We start from the raw sequence: 22,368 nt of genomic DNA on the forward strand, positions 1-22,368 counted from the left end.
ATATGGACTTCAAACCCACATAAAAATGATGAAGGAGTAATGATAATCCTGCTGATTACACGTTTACTGGAAACTCGATGCTGAAAAGTGAAGTCTGGTTTTCTGCAGCCTTTGTTTCTAAGTGGTTAGTGCTTTGGAAGGGAGGGAATGAGGCCCAGCGCGTGGGTTTAAGCCCTAATAGGGTGAATACAATTTGGAGAGTAATGCAACTTCCTTTCCAAAACCTGGGGTGGCAGATGAAAACTGCATACCCACTTTAAAGCAATGCAAGGACATAAATAAAAGAACCTAAATGTGTTGAGGACGTTCTCAGACTTTAGAGGTAGGGTACCAACAATCAGATATTTTGGGAGGGAGGGGGCTTTTTTTTTTCTTTCTTTCTTTCTTTTTGGAATAGTTACTTGATACAGCTAGTCTTGTCAGGCAGTAGCTGATATTATGCATCCACAAATCTGACTTCTTGATTTTTGTGGTGATGAAGTAAGAAATTGCTCTGTTGGGTGAAAAGTAGTTTGATTATTTAATCTTTATAGTATATTCAGCTTGAGCAATCCCGGAAGATTGGTGTTTCTTGTGCTGTTCTCACACGATGCGGGGATTTCTAAGGGTGGGTGCAACGGCACAGGCTCATAGCTACTGCAGAGCCCACGTTCTCTGGGCTGCGGGCTGTTTGCCTTCGTACGCAGCACTTCCCAATGTTACCAAAAGGACTTGTTGGCCATTTTAGGGAAGTTACTTCTGGATATATGATTTCAGCTGTTTAAAAAAAATGACAGCCTTCCTCATACAGCGATGGTGAGTTCTCAGATTGTTATGAGCAGTGTCAGTCCCTGAGGGTATGGATCTGCTGGCATCTTGAGGGATGGAGCTGCTATTGCAGAAATGCCAGTTTCTTTCTTGGCAGTTGTGGCTGAAAATAGTAGTTGCTTTCTGTTTTGTGGTTAATGGTTAATGTCTTTCTCAGTTCAGACTCCTAGGTCCTACAAAATTTCTGTCAACATTCAGAAAACTATGCTGCAGCAAGACCTGAATAGCAGATTACCTAGTTTAGTGAAGAAGCAAGAGAATGAGTGGTGTTAAGTCCTTGATATACACGCAGCTGACACTTGTTTTCTGGGACATGGGAACTGGCTGTTGTTTGTGCCTGCCTACTTGTTTTACTAAACTGTATCTCAATTTTCCCTTTTCAGCTTTAGAAAACTAAATGATACGTTGTTCCCCCTTTCCCTCAAATAGCCGGTGTCGCAGTGTTAATTCTCAGTAGTTGCATTTCTCCACGCTTTCTGATGCTTGTTCTTACACAGATTTATGTATGCCAGTGTTATGTTAGAGAGCTTTGGAGCTGGCTCTGGTTTTTGGTTTGTTACAAATTTTCTCCCTGCCTTTGGCTGTATTTTAGGCTGTTGCGAGCTGTGTCCTGAGGCTTTTCCTGTGTAGAGTTGATAGGGAATGTGTGAGGGTAAGCAGCTGATGCCAAAGGCAGACCTGCTTTACCATGTAAGCAGCAGACGTACTGCTTGCTGGCAGAAAGCTGCCCCTGAACTCTTGTCAAAGGGAGCTTCAGTAGTGGTCTCCATCCTGGAGAACATTGTAACACACCTAAGTATTTCTAGAGTGTTGCTGACATGGGTTTCTGTATGGCTGTGCTCAGAGCACTGGCTTTGCACTATTTTTATTGGTGTTTTTTTTCTTCTGGTTTTCTCTGGTATTTTTCTACAAATATTTGTTTAGCAGAAAACATGCAAGAGTATCTAATGTTCTCCAAGGCAAAGTCTGGACTTGCTAGAGTTGTTGTATTTAATCCCAGCACAACGGTCTTTCTGTCTTCTAAAAATAATTAGATAGCAGAACAAAACTGTTTGCTGGGTTAATGATATGAAGAAACTAATAAGGATAGGTCAGGTATTCATGCAAAAGCAGTGTGCCAAGAGTCAGGTGGATTGCTGGGAGTCCCCCACCCCGCATTCAGACCCTGATTTTCTCAGGTCATGCCTGATTTAAACTTACTGTGAACTGCCTTCTTCCTGTAGCTGCTGTAAGACAGACATGAAGTGCATTGTGGATGTTTGCCAACTGGATTTCAATAATTACTATTTAATAATTGGCATTTTGCTTATTTGGATGCTTTTAATCTTCAGCAGGAAATTGAAATTGTTCCTTTTGTGTTCTGTTTCCATACATTTCATCCCTTTGGGGGCATCCCTTTCCTTACTTAGGGATTTTCCAGGCCACCTGTTTGCCTACTCAAGAGCGTGCAGTTTCTCTGTGGCAATCACTTCATGAAAGAGTGTTTAGGAATCCCTTTAATGTGTTTTTTAAAGCTTTTTTTAATGCAGTTCATTGCAGAAAGGAAGATCAAGCAGACAAGTTACTGCCAGGCATTTTCTTGTAGCTCATAGGAAAGTGTTTGTGAGCTGTCAGTTGCCAAAGTTCAGTAACCTTTCTTATACAGGTTTATTGGGACACTACCCAAGCACACTGAAATATTTTGATAATATAGCATTTGCAAGATTAAAAACATCTTGTGTATATGGTTTTCTGTTTAGGGTGGATGACGTTCCTCCAGGAATATCACTGCTTCCTGATAACATTCTTCAGGTCTTAAGGCTCCAGCTGCTGCAGTGTGTCCAGAAGATGTCAGATGGACTAGAAGAGCAGCAGCAAACTCTGTCACTTTTACTTGTGAAATTCTTTATCATCCTCTGCAGGTATTTGTTCTGGCTGCTACATCCACAAGGCTGCTGGTTTTTTTTAAAGAAACCTTGATGCAGTCCATAGATAGAGGTTCTTATGACATGTATGGTGTGTTTTGGCATGTTCCAGTAAAACAGAGAAATACTACCTGTTGCAGTCTTCAAAATAAAGAGGGGAAGAAAGAGATAAGGGGGAGAAGTGCAGTTGTCTTAGTAATAATGTTTGCTACAAGAAATGGACTAGAGGGTGATTAGACACTAAATTCTTTGTCATTACTTAAGATATGTTTATGGGAATTCAAGACATGGTTTACCAGGTATAACAAATACTTTTCAAAGGAAACAGCATACTCCAGTAAATGTTCGATATGAAATAACTCTAAAGAGAAATGTCCGGGAAGAACTGTTTCACATTCTTAGCATGCTTAGAATTCTATAAACAGCTTAGGAAATGATTTGGAACCTGACTTGTTAGACTCTTAATGCAGCTGGCTTCCTTCTGCAACTTAGGTGTTATTCTGTGATTCTATTTAAACAGGTAAATAAACTGTTTTGGAGGTCTATTCCACCCAGTTTCTTCACTCTTTTGTGGCAAACTGCATTAACAGAAGAAGGGGATAAAGTGTAATAGGCAATCTCTTTTCCTAAGGAGTATTTGAAGAAGCTTTTTCTGAATCCTTTGGTTCTCCTTATCCCTGAAACAGCACAAAAGGCTGTAGGGCAGTGTTTAAGTATCCTAGAATATTAAATATAAACTGCGTAGTTGGTAGTAGCAGTGTTGCTGAATTACCAACTGTTGTCAGCCTTATTTAATTGCTGAAAAATTCTCCTTACTTCATCGTTTAAGTATCTGATTTCTGACTTGTCCTCAAGACTGAGAATTACATGTGCATGCTATTTCTTTGTTACTGTTGACTTATTTAATGTTTTAAAATAGTCTTGGATTTTTCTATTCCTTGGGAGAATTTAAAATGCTAAACTGCTTATGAGTAATGTGCATGCTAGAGTTTGAGAAGCTGTATGGAGCTATGATATCAGTCTCCTTGTGATGCTCTAGTAATGTGGGAGAAGTGGAAGTCGCTGCCTTTGTTATCAGATGCCATTGCTGAGCTCTCCATTCAGAGTGCCTGGGAATCTGCTTAACCTCTGAAACCCCACATTCCAGTTAAAATTGGCCTACAGCAAAGACACTGGTGCTTTGGCTGTACTTGTGTCTTCCTGTTAGATGAAAACTTGTAGTATTTTACTGTGACAGAAATAAACATTTGAATACATGCAGTCTTTTGGGGAGTGTTTTTGAAATGCTGATACACTTTTGTATCATTTTAAACTGAATGCTAAAACAAGCATTGTTTGAACTAGCCTCAAATAGTAGGCTGTGTACATTTCTGTGTTTTTTTATGTTGCCTTCATAGAAATTTGGCTAATGTGGAGGAGATCGGGATGTGTTCATACATTAACCATGTTATCACCATGACCACGTTATACATACAACAGGTATGTGAAGTTAACAGTTCTCATCTGTTACTTTCCCTGTCTGCTACTGCCTGGCCCTGCTTGTATGTTCCTTTTTTTAAGTGCAGTGGGAGGTGCAGGGGAGTATTCAAGGGCTTGGGACTGTTGTTGAGGAGATCAAGATTAACTTTCAACTTTTCAAAATCTTCTGACCACAACCTTTTTTTTTTTTTTTTTTCCCTCCTCAGTTAAAAAGCAAAACAAAAGAGAAAGAAGTGGCAGATCAGACCCCAATAGAAGAATTTGTAAGACATGCACTGGCTTTTTGTGAAAGTCTCTACGATCCATATCGAAACTGGAGGCAGCGCATTGCAGGGTATGTGTCAACAAATACAGGATCACAAATTCTGCTTTTGTGATTAAAGAAAACATATATAACAAATAATATGTAAGGTTTCTGACAGAACAATTATTGCCCCATGTCAAACTACAATGAAATGTAGTTACATGGATGTTCTTCTGCTTTTGCAGTTTTTTCAGGTGTTAAAATTGGTAGCCTTGAGAACTTGATTTAATACTTGATTTTTTTTTTTCTGAATATACAGTCTTTAGTGTTAATGAAATTTGTTTTCTACCAAAATTAACATCATGAAGCAGGCACACTTGAAACTGAACTTCGTTGCCACCAAATTTATCAGGGTACCTGATATCCTGTTCCATTCAGTGGAAAGCTAAGTTCTGGGGTTTTTTTGAAAGGTGGGAAGAGTAGAGAGCCAGGAAATTGGCTTTCTGGAGTAGCTGAACTTTTGTCATTTCAAGCACAGGCCCTGCTCTGTGAAGCTGCTAGTGATTCACTTTATCTGCTATAACTGGCTCTTCAGAGACCTCTTTATAACTTACTATGTGATCTTTTTCATGTATGGTTCTCCCTTATTAGCCTCAAATTCATTACACTAATTTTAAAGGTAGGTGGTCTTGTAGAGTATAGTTAACATGTTTGTTGGCTGTGTGAGTGTGCAAGCCCTCAAGCTGCTGTTTGCTCCTTGCTGCTGTCATTCAGAGCTGCTCTTCCTTTGGTTCCTCTATTAGCACCATTTTAGTGGACACCAAATATTGGATGTGTGTGCGCAAATAACTATGCACACAGAGAGACTGCATCTCATGTTACCTAGTCTTGTAAAACCCCAGGTCCATTCTCATGACTTATGTCCTGTAGAGGTGCGCTGCACTTGGGCAGCAAGTCGCTCCTCAGGACTCTTCAAACAGAGAGTGGAGGCCACATGAACTGCAGTGGTGTACCTTGGCTGCCGGGTCTCTCCATAGCTGGAGACCTGTGGCATGCTGTAACACTGCATGGGCTACAGTTTTTGTGAGACCATCATTAACAACACTGCTTTTTGTTCCCTTAACAGCTCGAATTGTTGTGCACAAAGTTGTAAGTGGCATGTAAGGACCACAATTTCTGGTATTTTTGTGCAACATGAAAATTCCCCTTTCTAGAAGAGAGCACAAGTTCACACCACTTCTCATTCATGGCCCTCCAACATACTGCTAAGCTACTTCCAGATTTAGTGTAGGTAATGCCAGACCATCTCACTGTATCTTAAGTAGTGTATATGTACTCAATATCATTGAGTCTGCACTCAGGGAAGGTACAGAAGTTGGCAATAGATCAATATAATCACACCACTGTAAGCTGTTATGTTCTTTGGAATTGTCTGGATGCGATTTAAATGTCTTTTGTAAATTCAAATAAATATATTTGCTAATTCAATCTAGATTTGAAAACACAAGTCAGAGGGTGTACCAAGAGGAGTTTGGCTGTATCTGATGAACATGAAGCTCTTTCCATTACTTTCTCCTTTCAGAAACTGACCCATTCTACTAAAGTGATGGAAGAAGGAAGCCAAAAATGGGGTGGGGAGGAGGGTGGAATTAGGGCAAAAGAAGTTTCTGAAGATAGCAGTATAAATATTTTGCATCTTTTGAAAAGATGTCTATAAATGTAGAATCATTTTCCTTACAGTTAGTTTGTTGGTTCCTCCCCCTCCCCCCCGTCCAAGGTACCCATAATAATGTTTTGTGCCTATTTCAAATTACATGGTTAAGAAATTTGGCAGGCCAGCTGATGGCTTAGTTACAGTAAGCAAGGACTAAATAACAGATTGTTAGCTTTTTTTTTTTTAAGCTGAGCCATATTATAAAATGTTAAGGCATTTCTAGGAGTGGAACAGTAAACACAGGATTAGCTGTGATTCATTTTCTCAGGATGAAGTGCTTTTCTTTTTTATCCTGTAGACAAAAGATAATTTCTGGATGTTGGCAGTGTCTTTTCTTGTGAATAAGTCATAAACAAAGATGATGTATCTAATTTCTTTGGGGTATTTTTTTTTTTTTTTTAAATGTAATTGCAGGCGTATCCTTAGCACAGTTGAAAAGAGCAGACAGAAGTATAAGCCAGCTTCCCTTACAGTTGAGTTTGTCCCTTTCTTTTACCGTAAGTATTATCACTGGCATGTTTGGAAATGGTTATCTTTGCAGTAATGAACTTACTGATTTCAAGTTCCATTCCACTAAGAATGTATGATTAACATAAAAGCCTCTTACTCTCTTTCTGAGGCTGAATGAAGTGGGTTGCTTTGCTTGGTTTTGGCTCTTTGTACTTAAAAATTTGTCTTTGAATATCACCATCTTGCCATCCTTATTTGTGGTACTTTGGTCTTTGAAAGCCTGCCTTTTTTTTTCCAGACTTTTTTTCAGTGCCTACTGTGATCTAGTAGAGTTGGTTCTGTAAATTGCCAGTTTTGCCTTTTATTATGGGGCATATAGCAATTACACATAAGATCCCTGTAGCAACTGTATTGATAACTATGCATGCATTTCTGTCTCTAAATATGATTTAGCAGCTAGAAAGAAGGAAACTCTGTACCATATGACCAGCAAATGCTCCTTGGACCACAGTTTGGGAAACTGCTCTGTTTTGTCTCTGGTTAAGTCATTAAAGTATTGTGACTGCCACTTTGGAATTCATGCGCTCTTACCATTGCAGCTGGCTGAGAGGAAAAGGAGGACTTGTGTGGCCATGTTCTGTACTTCAATCTAGCTTAGATAACAGCCTTTTAAAGCGCTGATATGCAGAAACTTGTGTAATGTTTTAGCCTCTTCTGCATACTGTGCGGAAGAACTGGAGTATCCTCCAGAAGATTGGAGTATCTTTAGTGTAGAACAATGAGTAAGCTGAAATACCCTCAGCAATGTGTGAAATACTATATGTTTACTGATGAGTAAGTGTTCTTCCCATTAATCAGTGAAGATTCCCTTTCGCTTCTGTGGCGGAGACTTCTTAGGCCCAGATCCACCAGAAAAAACTCTGGCAGAACCTAAATCCAAGTTTACTGAATTCATACACTTAGTCCGATAGCTAAGAGAGAGCTCTCCTTGTTTAAAAGCACACATTCACTCTTAGAATGCTTAAGGGCTTACTTCTGTATGTATCCAGAACTTTTTCAGTCCTTATAGGACAGATCAGCTAAAGAAAAGCATAATCAGGTATAGGGTCCTAGGATTCACCTTTGGGAACTAGGCACCTAATCTCTTGCTGTTCAAGCTTTTAATTCTTCTCTGCTCTAAAAGAGGCTTGCTAATACAGTTATGTTGTCTCCTTAGTAGAGTTTCAGCTAATGGTGATGAAAGAATACTCATTCTCATACAAGTCATACTAGATCATCAAACAAAGTATCCTAGGAGAGGGCATTTTAGCATTTGTGTTCTGCACAATTTAAATTTAGAGGTGTGCCTGTTTAAGGGCTTTGTTTCTAAACACTGGCAATGTTTTAAGTGTTGGTCAGGCATAGTTAATTTCTGCCTTCTACATGTTTCCCTCATGTGTTTTCTCCTATGAACTTGCAGCAAAATTATTTTATGGAATAGAATTTATTGAATTTATTAGGAAAAAACAAACAAACAAAAAAACCAACACCACCCTGGTATTTGCCAATGAGACTGGGCTGTGGTGGCTTTCCCCTCCATTAGTCTCAGCTCCCAGAATGGATGGATCCATGTTGAGAATGGTGCTAAAGATCTGTAACTGGGACTTGACCACGTGTTTAAGAGCTGTGCCAAACTGAGAATTAAAAATGTTTCCTTGCATGGGACTGGGGGGTGGAATAGGTTGTCCTGTTACCCAGTTCCTGAACTACCATCAGCCTTCCCTGAACAGAAGAGGACTTGTTTCCTCAGTTCTTGTACAGGGGAACTGGTGGCTGAGTGACTGATAGAATTAGCTCCTGGTATTGCTTCTGCAAGGGTAAGATTAATAATCTCCATGAGAGTCATAGCTGAGTTAGCCTAGCTAACTGGAGAACAAATCAGAATTTCAATAAGGGGATATAAAGCAAATAACATTGTCTGAAAGTATCGCCACCCTTGGGGAAACTTTGTATATGTAAAAATAATACCCTATGGTGAGGGCATGGAGTGCAGGCTCCCCCTGCCAGTTATGCTGATGTAGTGGCTAGCTGTTCAGGGAGCTGAGCCAACAAAACACTGCTTTTGAGGAGGAACTGCAGAGGGGAAGTTGGGACATCCAGCTGGTTTGCTCCCAGCCCTGCTGAGCGCCCTGACACACTTCACTCTTGTGTCAGCCGATGCCGAGGGAATGGAGGCAGTGGGACATTGGCTGCAAGGGCGGGGTGAGAGGGGAATCAGCCCTGTCTACAGCTAGCTGCTAACTCAGCTTGGCTTTAGTGTCAGGTAGCATCTGAAGAGATGATGTAGGATTAAAAATAAAAAGGAAGATTTTACTCCTAGCACAGTGGCAGTCATGAATTTGGTTTCTCTGGGTTTGTCTTGCATCCTCCACTGCAGTAAGCCTAATTTTCCACCTATTTGTTGTGATGCCCTTCTCTGTGTAGGTAAATGGGCTAGTAGCCAAAAAGAACAGACGGCTGAGGCCAGTAAAATGCCGTTGCCTTTGTGCCAGAGCACTGGAAACCCACTCTAGTGGCTGCTACTGAGGATGCCATCCACAGGAGCCCTCCTCCCCACTCGCTACCCCTGCATGACCCTCTGGTTCCTCCTAAATCCCTTAGCTATCCTATACTGTGACTGAGCTATGGGCGTGTGAAGTGAGGGGCAGATAATCATCTGCTGGGTGACCAGCTGGCAGAAGAAATGGAACAAAAAACTGTTGAGCTTATGCTTTAGACTTTCCTGCCATGGCAGCACTAATTTGAGTCTTTTTCTCTCCACCCACCTAATGACTTTTTTTTCCTTTTCACTGTCTGCTAGGTACTGCACTATTGAATTTATCTGAAGTTTCCCAAAAGGTTCAGAGCTATAAGTCACGGGAGTGTTTGGACCAGCAGACTAACACTGTGATCATTTAGGCTTTTTTCCCTTTGAAGACAAATTTTTAAAAATAGCTGTGCAATTTTCTGTTAAAGCAAGCTTATGCATTTAATATGTTGCTTAGCATTAATTTGGTAATTGACATAAAGGTTATATTATTATTTTAATGAACATAAAATTCTAGCATTTAAAACTTCTATTGCTTGCTTAAAATCTCACTTTTAAAAAACCCAAGTGATTAACAGCCCTAGCTTATAACATTATTGGGAGTTTTTTCAATTGCTAATTTCAGTAAAATAATACTTTGTAGTTTCAGTTGCAGTTACTTTGAGTCTGGAGCTATTGCTATAGCAACAATATCCATGTTGATCTCTATTGCTGAGAAGAGTTTCTGAGGCTGTTTATAGGTAATTTACATCAGAGGTGGCATGAGAAGAGATTCAGGATAATTATCTTTAAAGAGCCTATGCTGGAAAGGTTACAGACCTGCACAGACTTCCCTGGAAAGTTTAGTTTGGGAGCAAGTTCAGGCACTGTTTTTCTGACAACATGCACTGTGTATGGCATGAGCCTTTCTGTGCCGTAACTGCTCTAACCTTTGTCATGTCTGTTAACTCTCCAGCTTGCATGTTAGCGTGTCCTTGTATTTCTTAATAGTATGGACAAAATGGGCTAGTTTTACATTGTGGATCAGATCAACAATTGCTGTATCCCCTGTGGTTTTGTCAGCTTGCATGAAACTGTGCTGTTTTATGGAAGATGAAGGTTTGGCCCTGTGAATTTCTGATAAATGTAGTGTTGTCATGTTACTTTTTGATAACACTGAGACTGATGTATTTGCATCAATTTGTTGTGATTGTGTGTGATTCAAGTTGTGATTCGACTTATGTAAGAGAGAGCAGAGATTATGTAGTTGAAATTTTGTTTAAAACTTCTATGATGATAAGGAGTAGTGGAGTTATTTTTAATTATTTCAGCATTTTCTTTGGAGGAAAAAAACTTTGTATAATTTCCATAACCAAAATAAAGAATCCTACTACTTTTTCCTTATTTCACTCAGAATGCTTTCAAGAAAGTGAACATCTCAAGGAAAGCCTCAAATGTTGTTTGTTACATCTCTTTGGAGCTATTGTGGCTGGTGGTCAGGTAAGGATGTTCTAAATTCTTTTCAGCTTCTGAAGCCTCCAACTTTCTGTTCACTGTTTAAGACTTGCGGGTTATGGGAAATGCATAAATGAGATTTATTGCTGAATATAGATTAATTGTTTGTCTTGTGAAGTTTGGGGCCATTCTGTGCAATAGTATCTAAATGCTAAAAGCTAGGTCAAATGGCAGTGGAAAATTGCTGTCCACAATAACTAAACATTCATGTGAACTTAGTCATATTTTCACATCATAAAAAATGTGTGTTAACATTTCCACCTGCAAAGATGCAAGTTTTATATCAGCACTTGAAATATATCTAGCTTACTTCTCAACGCGGGGAGTAAGCTGTATCACTGGGAGGCACAGGGTCTTCATGGTTGGAAGTCATGCGACATCTTTGAAAGAATGTGAAGAAAAGGGGATCTCTGAAAGATGCTAGTTCTTCATCAGCAAAGCCAGCATCCACTCTGGCTGACTTTAATGTTTCACTTAGTCTGGTCGCAAGTAGATGTTACTTCTGACAATTCAGAAGAGTGGTTTTTACAATGCTGTTAGGGAGCAGCAAGGGTAGGCGCTGCTCTGCAAGGGAGAGCAAGCTGGGGGCCAAACATGACAACTTGACAGGCAGAGGTGGTCAGCTGCACTGACAAGAGGCGCAGCCCCGCCATACCCAAGCAAGGTGAGCAGAGCAGGTCTGGTGACAGAAGCCAGGGTCAACTGGTCCAAATCACTGGGCAAAACCATAGTGACAAAGCCTGAGATCAAGCCAGGAAGTCTAGTCGGGACATCAGGGTTGGGATTCAGTCTAGTGATGGTAACCAGAGTCAGCCAAGAGTCCAGTGGTTGCGAGACACATCCATATGGTGATGAAGCAGGTCCAAGGTGATGAAGCAGGTCCAAGGTCAAGCCAGGCTGTCAAATCCATGGGTCAGGATCAAGAGGGTACATGGCCAGGCATGGGCATGGCTGCAGCATGGCTCAGGCAAGGAACAAGGGTGGGAGACACGGCTTAAATGCAGCTCCTGAGAGAAGGCAAGGAACCCCTGCTGAGGCTTCTCACAGCTCTTCAAGGCTGAGCCCCTGCGCCAGGTCAATTGTGGCTGGGAGCCCAGGCAGCCAAACCCCCTGCAACGGGGGGTGGGGGAAATGTACTCAGGGCTGGAACAAATGTTTGCTAATTATTACGTTCATTTTAAAAGTTTGAAGTATTATGAATCTGGCTATGTGGAAGGAGGGATTGAAAAAGAAATTTCAAGTGAAGGTTTATGTAGATTTGGCAGAGTTTATTGAGGCAGCCTTATAAGAAAAGTCGTTTAAATGAAAGTTACAACATCCATTTAAATGCTGTATTTTTTTATAAAATTCTTCTTCTCTGTAAGCATTCTCTCTGAAAAAGAAAGCCTAATTAAGTGAATAAGATGGGCAGCATTTCATCTGTCGCAATCAATATAATTCAAGTAGAAGGTTTAGCAGCTATTTAACAATTACTGTGCATAAACTGGGACAGATACAATACTGTATCTTGCATGTTTTGGATGACTCAAATGAAAACTGTTGGTTTGAAGAGGTTTGGGTTTTTGTTGTTTTTTTTTAAATATACTTAATCATTTTTTTTTGCCACGGGTTTCAGAGGAATGCTCTTCAAGCAATATCTCCTGCCACCATGGAAGTCTTGATGCGTGTTTTAGCAGACTGTGACAACTGGGATGACAGGAACCCCGAGGAAGTGAGCAGGAAGGCAGAGCTGACTCTGAAGTGCCTGACAGAAGTTGTCCATATCCTTCTAACCAGCAGTTCTGACCAGCGGCAAGTAGAGACCAGCACAATATTGGAGAACTATTTCAAGTTGCTTAATTCGGACCATTCAGCCTTACCTAATGCAAGGCGATGTAGACAGTGGGAGAAGAGATTCATAGCACTACAGGTCCAAATGCTGAGTGAGTATCCAACTGTACAGTTCCTTTAAACTCTTGATAGTAACTCAGAAACAAGCAATGATTTGAATCAAGTTAGTGATTCAACAGTGTTCTCCAAATAAAGGTTCTTTGCTATCCAAGTGAAAAATTTCAAACACTTCTCATCGTCATTACTTTAAACATATTCTTGTTTAATGATACACTTTATTTTGTTTTTTGTAGTGAATCAGATTGCTAGCGTTTAACCAGAGTGTCAAGGTTCAAGGACTGCAAAGGAAGAAGTTACAAATCTAGCACCTCTTCCAGTCTTACTTTCAAAAAAAAAAAAAAAAAAAAAATTGCTAGGCAACAGCTGCCACTCATCAGGACCTTGGTAACTGCAGGATAGGAAGGGTTTAGAAGAAGATAGCACCTGGTGGCTATTTCGTGATTGTTCACTTTGCAAATGCCATTATTTTAAACATTGGCCAAAGATGTTTTTAACCTTAGGCCCTAAGTCACTGGATAAGCATTCAGGATTTGGAGCTTCCTCTCCTCTCTCTCTTCCCCCCCCCCCCCCCCCCAACTTTGATGTTCAGAATGGCAAAAATAAAGTTATTTCCTTTCCCAAACCTCCAAGAAAACTGGAGAGAAGTATTGAGGTGATGAAGAATGCTTATAATGTAAGGCTGCTGTAGAATGCAAAGGCCTTTCTTGCTGAGGAAGCAAGTTTGTGTGCTTTTTTTTTTTTTCAAAGTCATGCTGCTTATATACTTGCAAATGGCAATGACTTTAGAAAAAAAAAAAAAAACCCAGAGCAATCAAAGATATTTGGTAGCTGAATTTTTCTCCAGATATAGTATGCTACATGATAATTTGCATCAAAATGTTTAGCTTTAGGCCTAGTGCTCTGCGCTAAAATGTGCATCACTTTTGATTGAAAAATATAGAGTTTGTAGTTTGTTATTTTTTCCCATGTTTGCTATGTACCATTTTTTTTAATCCTTTTCAAAATGTAACATGGAGAAAAACTCATGATGGATTGGGGAAGTGTTTTGTCTCTGATGCCAGTTCTGTTTTGATTTTTGTAGACACCATCACAGCCATGTTAGACTGCACGGATAGGCCTGTTCTGCAGGCAATTTTCCTTAACAGTAACTGCTTTGAGCACCTCATTCGACTGCTGCAGAACTGCAAGGTAAAATTTCCCTTATCAGCATATCTTTAACAAAACTTTATCCTTTCTGTAATAGTGCAGGTATAATAACCTTTATGTTTTTCTTTCACAGTTTGGTAGTGTTTATGTGCAGGAAGGAAAACTTTGGCTTGGTTAGAGCCGCTAATGCCGTGAAAGATCTAAAAGGTCTGAATTGCTCAACTTCTTTTTTTCTAATGAAGTAGAGGTGTTTCTTGTCTTCCTTGTGATAAGGTGATGAACGCACATTCTGAGTCCTTTGGAGCAAAATACCTTTATAGTCTCTGTTTTTTCCCTAAAACTTAAGGTGGTTATAGTGATAGCCCCACCTCCCCCCTTTTTTTTTCCAAATAAGCTGTGGCTGGATTGCTGGGAAGTCACTTAAAACTGCTGCCAGATGGAGGCCTGAATTCTAGTTTCAGAGACTTATTTTTCAATTAAAAAAAAAAAACAAAAAAAAATCTTTCTGGTGTGACTTTAAGTGTTTCAAAATATTTGGTGGCAAGTCCTGTGTAGCTGATGTAAAAATGAGCCCTAGCTGTTACAAATGCACTTCTTGAATTGTTCTTCTCCTTCTGGGTAGGATATAGCATTCACGTAGATGGACGTAGACAGTTCGTTTTTCTCTTAATCCCAGATGGTCATAATTTGTAAGCCAGTGCCTTCCGCTGGTTGTTTTGTAAACTTCATGCTTTGCCATTCAAAAAACATAGATAAGGTGTAACTCTTTGGAATACTGTATTTCTGTTTGTGACGTGTTGGTGACATGGTTATGTTGAGCTCTTCTAATACTAGATAATTTAATGCTAGCTGCAGTATTCAATTTGATCCAAATCCCTTTAGATTTTTAGATTAGAACATATTTCAATGCAGTAATATATTGAAAATGCATGTGTTTGGATTAAGACTTAATTGTAGTTATCAATGGCAGAATGCCAGTTGGAAGTGTTTTGAATAGTGTTTGTGGGTGTGGGGGGTTTTTGTTTTTCTTTTTTGGTCCGTTTTTGTTTTTTAATCTTGTGCTGAAAAGACCTTATGCTTGACCTTTCCATTCTACTTCTCTGCTCGGGAATCTGTGCCTGTTTTGGTACTGACCTTGTACTCTCCAAGAAACTTCTTTTCTAGTTTCTTAAATCATCAAGCAGTGAGATGTTTACCTGCTCATGACTTTGCTTCTGCTGCCACTTAAACAAATGGGATTTAGAACTAAAGAAAGCAGGAACACTTACTCTGCTTTTACAGCTTGTTCCCTTCATTTTTACTCTGCTTGTATTTCATAATGATGTTGTAAGATATGCTCTTCTGAGTTGTGGGGGGGGCTGGTTTGTTTGTTTTTGTCCCCGTTTCCCCCCCCCCCCCTTTTGGTGAGATGGTTTCTGTCTTGCACATTACTGTTATTTTCATGATTGGGTATCAGTGCTGCCAGTTTGCTGCATAGTGTTTTTTTTGTTTGTTTTGTTTTTGTTTGTTTTTTTTTAACCTTTCAGTCAAAATACCCCCAGGGATGGCTGGAGGGAGTGTTTGTGTTTGTATTTTCACTTTTCAGTATACTATAGCTCTTTTCCTTTGAAAGCCAAATTGCAAAGATGAATTTAGCTGTGGAATTAAGGTTTCTTCTAAGTAGCCATGGGGAGCAGTTCCTATTTCTGAATCTTTTCCTCCTTACCTGTGAAAATCTTTCTTGCTGTTGGATTCCCCAGCAAGCTGTTTAAAGCAGCACCACAGGTAGCAGGAGAGTCCAGACGTACTGGAGCTGAAACTCAGGAAGCTATTGGATCTTCAGCAAATCTGGAGAGCAAGACTTTTTCATGAAAAGGAGGGGTAAAGAAAAAACATACCATCATTTCTGCTATGGATATCCCAAAGTACTTGGGGTATTCAAGCACATACTTCTGGTCATACTTTAAAATCATTTGCTATTTAGCAATCCCCTAAAACTTAAATCTTATTTCATTTTTGATGGTTTCAAGGCTTATGGACAAACTATACAGTAGGGTTAGAAATCTGCAGGTAGGGTTAGAAATCTGCATAAAAGTTTTTCAAAACTGCTCGGTTAAGTCTTGGTGGTCTGAATGTTGCCTTCTGCCTGTAACATCCAGGAAGAGGGACTGTATTTTACAGGGGTTTATTCTAGCCTAAGAGCCATTTAACTAGGTGTTTTGCAGGCTTTTCATCTCTTCTATTAAACTTTCTCAGAGATCAGGCTTTGAGCAAAGCACAGTTACCTCTAGCCATATCCCTGGTTAAGAAAACATGATTGTCTGAACAGCTTTAAGATAGAAGAATTAAAGCCATATGGGCACTTCAATTAAAATTTTTTTTCCTTTTTTTCCCTTACTACATATATTATCAAAACTGAAGTAACTCATCTGAAAAAATGCTTTCCTTTTGCATGTCTGCATTTGCTCCTGTTTGATGCTCTTGCATCCAGTTGTTGATGTTACAACATTCTGAGGTATATTGTAGCTATCGTGCAGGATTAAGTGCTCTTGAGTGTGGTGTACCTTTCAAAATTATTTGTTTCTATGTATGTGCTTTCACATATATGTAAGTCAAAGTAATATTTTGAATGTTGTCCTTCTGTTTGCCCTTATTTATGGAAGGTGATTTCTTAGGTTGCCCCACTTCAGAGACAACACCTAACAAAATTTAACAAAACACATGAGGAAAAACTGGCAATGCTTAGTCTTTACCTACTGAAGGGAAGTGTTTCCCCTTTTTTGAAGGGACTTTTCAAATGTGTTGATCAGGATTTTTTTTAACATCCCTTTAGCATATAAAGCAGAAGAGGATAAATTACAGTCCTGATTAGATGATATCTAAAGCAGGAGCAAAATTGACTGCAATAGAATATGAAGATATTTGAGTGAGCTTTAAACTTGCAAATTCAAGTGCTGACTAGGAATCTAGCCACCATACACAGGGTACTTTCTTAACTGTAGATGCGGTATAGGTGGTGTATGTTCAATTTAAAGCTATTTTCAGCCTGTCACCCCACTAGGGCGATAGCACAGATATTTTACTTCTGTCTCCTGTCTTAAAGGCTGTGTGCCCCAGAAATTTTGCTGCTGTTGCTGTTCCAGATGTTCTGTGTGGGTGTCTTCAGCCTTCACTTAGGATGAAACATAAGTGGAAAACAGTGAGGCATCTGTATCCATTTCTTTATTAATGCCCCACTGTTGTCTTTATTTCTTACAAGTAGATTTTTGAGAACTTCCTGTCATGTTGCTTATTGTAAATGAAACCACAAATGCTAATAAGCCAGTGATCAGTGCAACATCTAACTAGATCTGTTTCCTTGTCTCAGCAATTACATATGTTGATTTTATCCTGCAAAAGAAAAATGCAGTTACTATATAGCAATAATATAATGCAATCTTCAATATTGTAAGAATTAACGGAAGACTGATATTAATGAAGGATTGTGTCTCACCAGTGTGAGAATTCACTTTTATGTGAAATGTAAATCCAAGGCAGCCTCCACAGATTTGGCTGCAGGTGACTATTTAATGCAATTATTTCCATTATTCTTGTCTCTGTTTCTAACAGCTGTTTTTAAATGCTAACAATAAAGTGGCAGACAAGAGTGAAAAAGACCTTGCCAACAAATTACTGACAGAAATGAATGAGGACCAGGTACCTACTTAACCTGTATTTTGCTTCACTTGAAGTCGAGACACAATGACAGGAAAATTGATTCCTGTGCTTCACCTTAACCATCCTCTTTAAACCTCGTGCAGCAAGTTGTACTTGTGCTGCTGCACAAATCAGTGTTTCCTATCTGTGGAAATTTTTTTTATTAACAAATTGAGTTCAACTTCAGGTCTATTTATCTGCTTCAAGTTCCAGATATTTGCAGTAGATTGAGCCTCAGTTACACGTCTTTTAACTTGAGGAAGGTGAAGTACATGAATGGAAGCCAAATAAATTCTATCAACGTGGTGGTGATTTTTTTTCCCCCTTTCCTCTTTTTTTGCTGCTTTGTCTCAGCACTGTGGTGTTTGGATTCTGGGGCTTTGTTTGTGAATCTCGATGGTTGTATTTGGTGTCCTGATTCTTTGCTTGTCATCAAGAACAGATGTTCACAAAACAATGGACAGGCTGAATCTGGGAGGTGGGAATAGCCTCTTGCTTCAATTTTTCTGTAATATCATGAAAAGCATCAAATGCAAATTGTTGTATATATTTTATATTAGAATGACCTTTTTGATTAAAAAGGTAATGAAATGCTAAATTGTAACTGTGGTAATCTACAAATCATGGTTCTAACTAATAGCTTTGGCTTTTTTTAGAAACTCAGTATGAGGATCTATCTGCATGTAAACATTTCTTCACTTTTAACAGCCTTCTCATTTTTGACATTTCATTTTTCAACATGTCTGATACGTAGTATAATATTTCAGGGATGGTGAAACAGAATACACGTATTTGCATAATTCTACTCATTTGGTTTACTGATGGATGTAAGATAATGCTCCAATGTTTTTGTCCTTAAAACCACCAGAGAAATATCAGTATAAACAAGAATTAACAGAGGGGGGGGAAAAACCCAAAAGATAACTTGAAATCGGAAGAAGAGATGTTGATTATTAAGATGAGGATATGGGTGAAGAAGCCACCTTACTGTGCTGGTGTGACTAATCTCTCAATTTGTGTGTCTCGCGCTGGTGTGTAGGGCTTCCATGGAAAAGAAAACACTTTACATGAACTGCAGACACCCACTTGTTCAACAGCCCCCCCCCCCCCCATGCTACAAGAGGCTGCTTAATTTGTTTTCCTCCCTCCCTCTTGAGGTTGTCCATTAGCCGCATGAGGAAAACCAGTTTGTCAGAGCATTTGAAGTGCAATGTGTCTTGTGAGTGCTTCTCTCCTCCTCTTGAAGTATGTGGCTAGTTGTCTGTTGTTGTGTGTTCTTTCTTGTAGGTTGTGGTGTTATGAAATCCTTTTGGTGGGGAGGTGATTTTTTTGAAGCATGGTAATAAACTCTTGATTTTCATCCTGACAGGAGGGAACAGTATAGCACTTGGAGCACAACTGTCTTTGCCCATTTATATGTAACATCTGTACCTGCTACTTCCAGGTGTTTCAGGGACACCTAGATTGCTTGGCAGTATCAACCATTCAAGCCCTCACAGCAGTAATGCACAAGTCTCCAGCTGCTAAGGTAACAGTATATGTACAGAGGTCTCTTTGTGGTAGGCTTCTTGATCTTGCCTTCAGTTAGTATTTTAATTGCAAAATCTTGAGGAAATTTGCTAATGAAAATTAGCAGCTCATGGGCCCTCGTTCCTTGCCAGGTAGGGACAGCAGATCTGCTTCCTTATCCCTCTATTTTTAATGGCTGGACACTGAGCTATCTCTATATCAAAATTGGAAGATCAGAGTGTTAATGGTAGTTGGAAATTTTGTGACGTGAGTACAACATCATTACTTGTCTCATGAGTATTTGAGGGAAATTAAGGGGTATTTGCAGAAAATAGCTTCAGGCAGGGGTGTTTGGTGTAGTCTTACCATGGGTTTAAACTTATTCAGGATAGTATTGCTGCCCAAATTGGGGTCCTGCCCTTCCTTTGCAGTTATTCTTGAGGCTTGATAAATGGCTAGATAAATGGTTAGTTTGTGAATCTGACTGGAAACTAAGCCCACAGAAAAATAGCAGATTTATTCTTAGATTGTTGAGTTCATTAGTTTTGTCTTGTGGTTGAATGATTCCCCGGTCTTGGCACAGGCCAAGGGGTGTGACTACACTGTGGAGGCTGAGGGAAGGGGCGAATCTGCTGCTGCTGCTGCTACTTGCACTTGGAGCAGTCCAGTCTGTGTGTGAAATGACAGGGTAAATTAGGCTCCTCCAGAGTATAATTCGGAGTGCTTGCTTCTCCCCTGACTCTGGGAGTCTGGGAAGAGTTGTATAGCAGGGAGGGGGATTGGTTGTAATTCATAAAGGCTTAATCAAGTTTTCAACTGTGCTTCCACTGCCATATACATATATATATATTTTTATTTTTGTATTTACTTAAGCAATTATCTCACTTTTGCTGACAGATTCACCTATTAAGTTTTAACTTCAGGACAGAATACACAGAGAAAAGTATTCATTCCATCTAATGTGTTGGCTGTTTACTAACGAAAAATAAATGGGTTTTACTGTTCGTATTTGCTGCTTGAACTTTTTTCTTCATGTAAAAATTATTAGTTTTCAGAAAAAAATCCTGCAACACTTATAATTTGAGAAATGTTTAGGATGGGTGGTTTTTAATCAAGCTGGTCTAAGAATCTTTCATTCAAAAATTAGTATCTGAAAACTGCGTATTCTGAACCTAATCATTTCATTTCATGGTATAGTTTGCATTAAAAAATAAAACTTAGTATTTTGTTAGACTTAACATTTTGAATAGACTAAAGCAATTTATGTTAGAGATTTTTGTATAGGTAATTATTAAAATAGAACTTTGATCTTTTGTTTGTATATCTGCCTGCTGCAATGAGATCTCTTATTCATGTGCAGCACGCTAGAGAAAGCAGATAGGCGTATTACCAAGTAGAGATTTCTAGCCTGTAGAATTATTCTTGCATCCAGATTATTTTATGTCTAAACAAGACATGCTAAATGAGAAGCTGTTACGGTAGACAAGCAATCTGTGTCTGTTTCATTTGTTAATGAGGCTGGAATTTTTATCCTCAGGAGGTCTTCAAGGAAAGAATTGGTTATGCACACATATACGAGGTACTGAAATCGCTAGGTCAGCCCTCACGGGAACTGCTGGAAGAACTCATGAATATGGTGAGATGTGGTTGCTTTTAATGCTGTCTAAAATGCTTGCATGCTTTTGACAGTATTTCCAATATATTTCATTATGTTTCACCTTTGAGTTCTCTGCTCTTTTCCAGGCCGTTGAAGGTGACCACATGGCTGTTGGGATACTGGGCATTAGTAATGTCCAGCCCTTACTACTGCTTATCCAGTGGCTTCCAGAGCTAGAGTCACATGATCTGCAGATTTTCATCTCAAGTTGGTTGAGGCGAATCTGCTGTATTAACAGGCAGAGTCGAGCTGCGTGTGTCAACGCAAACATGGTCATCCGTATCATTGAGACATTAAATTCCCACTCTGCGCTCCATAGCTCTTGTGCAGAGAATCTGATTGCCCTTCTGGGCTCTTTGGGGAGCCAGTCTATGGGCTCGGAAGAACTGCTCCGACTAATACGGCTCCTGAGGACTGAGGAACCAAAACGGGCTCACCCTTATGTCGTGCCAGTGATGCGAGCCATCCTAGCAATGGCCCGGAAGCAGGGCATGGCTAGTGCCTTGCAGTATTTCAACTTGTACCACAGTATGGCAGGAATTGCTGTTCCATCAATTCTTAAGTGGCCAGGCTCTGCGTTTTCTTTCAATGCTTGGCTCTGCCTTGACCAGGACCAAGTGACCCCTAGCACGACTAGCAAAAACAGCAAGAGGAAGCAGCTCTACAGGTATGCTTACAGTAACTACTTCAACAGAACAAATCTAGGTCATCTCTTCCCTGTGGCATATGGTACCCTGTGATATGTGATACTTAAGCTTATCTTCATAGAACACAACATATAGCACTTAGTTCAGTTTGTGGAAGGGAGCAGTTTCATCTGTCGCCAAGGCCAGGCAGTGCTACAGAAATAACCATGACATTTTTCTATTACAATGCATATTGCAACTGCAGATAGGAAAGCATAACTCTAAATTGTGTTAAGATTGATTAAGGTATGTAGCTTTAAAAAAACAGTGCAAAACAAAACAGCCTTGCCATTGCTTCCTGCAAGGGTAGTGGAGTCTATTTTCTGTATGAGGGAGCAATGGAAAGGACCCCTTCATTATCTTAAATAGCCACCGACCTGGTTGGTTCTTGATAGTGTAGGTAAGTGTGGTATAATCTGCTCTGGGCTCTAACATTCAGTAGCAAACAAAATGCAGAATGTGGGAATAATACTTGAAGAATCTCCCCATTCAATCCATTCTACTACAATGCAGTTTCTGGGGAGATGTTGGCAAGTGCAATTTTGATCAGAACAGAATAAATATTTTCCGAGGCTCCGTATCTTAGAATGTTGCTTCTGTTTATGAATAACCATAGTAACAGGTGGAGGCCCTTCAAGTTTCTGTAGCTCCTCTGTGCATTTGTGTGGCACAGCCTTGGTGAAGGGTGCCATCTACTGAACTGCTACAACACTGTTTCCAGAGTTTTTGACAGTGTCCCCCACTGAAAATCTTAAGTAGACTGCCTAGCTCTAGGAAACTGTGATAGAATTACATTTTAAAGTAAAAAAGCTGCAATCGGGTTTTGGTGTGATGCTGTTAGAACAGTAAATGACTAGTTTTCTATCATTCTACTTACAATTTTGAAAAGATTATTCTAGAGTTTGTGGAGTTAAAACAGTGTTGTCCTATGGGTCTTTTCTGATGGCAAATAGTTATGGGATTTTGGAATAAAGTTATGGATTCTGTACTGAAAAGATGATATGAAGTTAGTATGAAAAAGGGGGAATATTTAAAATTCAGCTTAAAATTTTAAGCACATAACTGAATTAAAATCATGGAATAGAAAATGGTCTAGTTATTATGCTCTATGGTATTTATTTGTAAAACAGCTTACATCCACTAAGAC

The 22,368-nt window shown here is 39.5% G+C and overlaps 1 protein-coding gene across 5 annotated transcripts in view; it reads left to right on the forward strand.

The window, feature by feature from the left end:
- Window positions 1–22,368, forward strand: part of NBEAL1 (neurobeachin like 1) — a 95,179-nt gene that overhangs the window by 22,934 nt on the left and 49,877 nt on the right. For all 5 annotated transcript variants that reach the window (XM_067298751.1, XM_067298750.1, XM_067298753.1 and 2 more), the window contains exons 4-13: window positions 2,547–2,708; window positions 4,109–4,190; window positions 4,397–4,524; window positions 6,563–6,645; window positions 10,558–10,643; window positions 12,274–12,580; window positions 13,630–13,736; window positions 18,814–18,897; window positions 20,416–20,514; window positions 20,622–21,202. In XM_067298751.1, the coding sequence (XP_067154852.1) occupies window positions 2,547–2,708; window positions 4,109–4,190; window positions 4,397–4,524; window positions 6,563–6,645; window positions 10,558–10,643; window positions 12,274–12,580; window positions 13,630–13,736; window positions 18,814–18,897; window positions 20,416–20,514; window positions 20,622–21,202 (1,719 nt within the window). The remainder of the gene's footprint in view (window positions 1–2,546; window positions 2,709–4,108; window positions 4,191–4,396; window positions 4,525–6,562; window positions 6,646–10,557; window positions 10,644–12,273; window positions 12,581–13,629; window positions 13,737–18,813; window positions 18,898–20,415; window positions 20,515–20,621; window positions 21,203–22,368) is intronic.

Source organism: Apteryx mantelli, chromosome 6, assembly GCF_036417845.1.
Source record: "Apteryx mantelli isolate bAptMan1 chromosome 6, bAptMan1.hap1, whole genome shotgun sequence".
Taxonomy (NCBI): Eukaryota; Metazoa; Chordata; class Aves; order Apterygiformes; family Apterygidae; genus Apteryx; species Apteryx mantelli.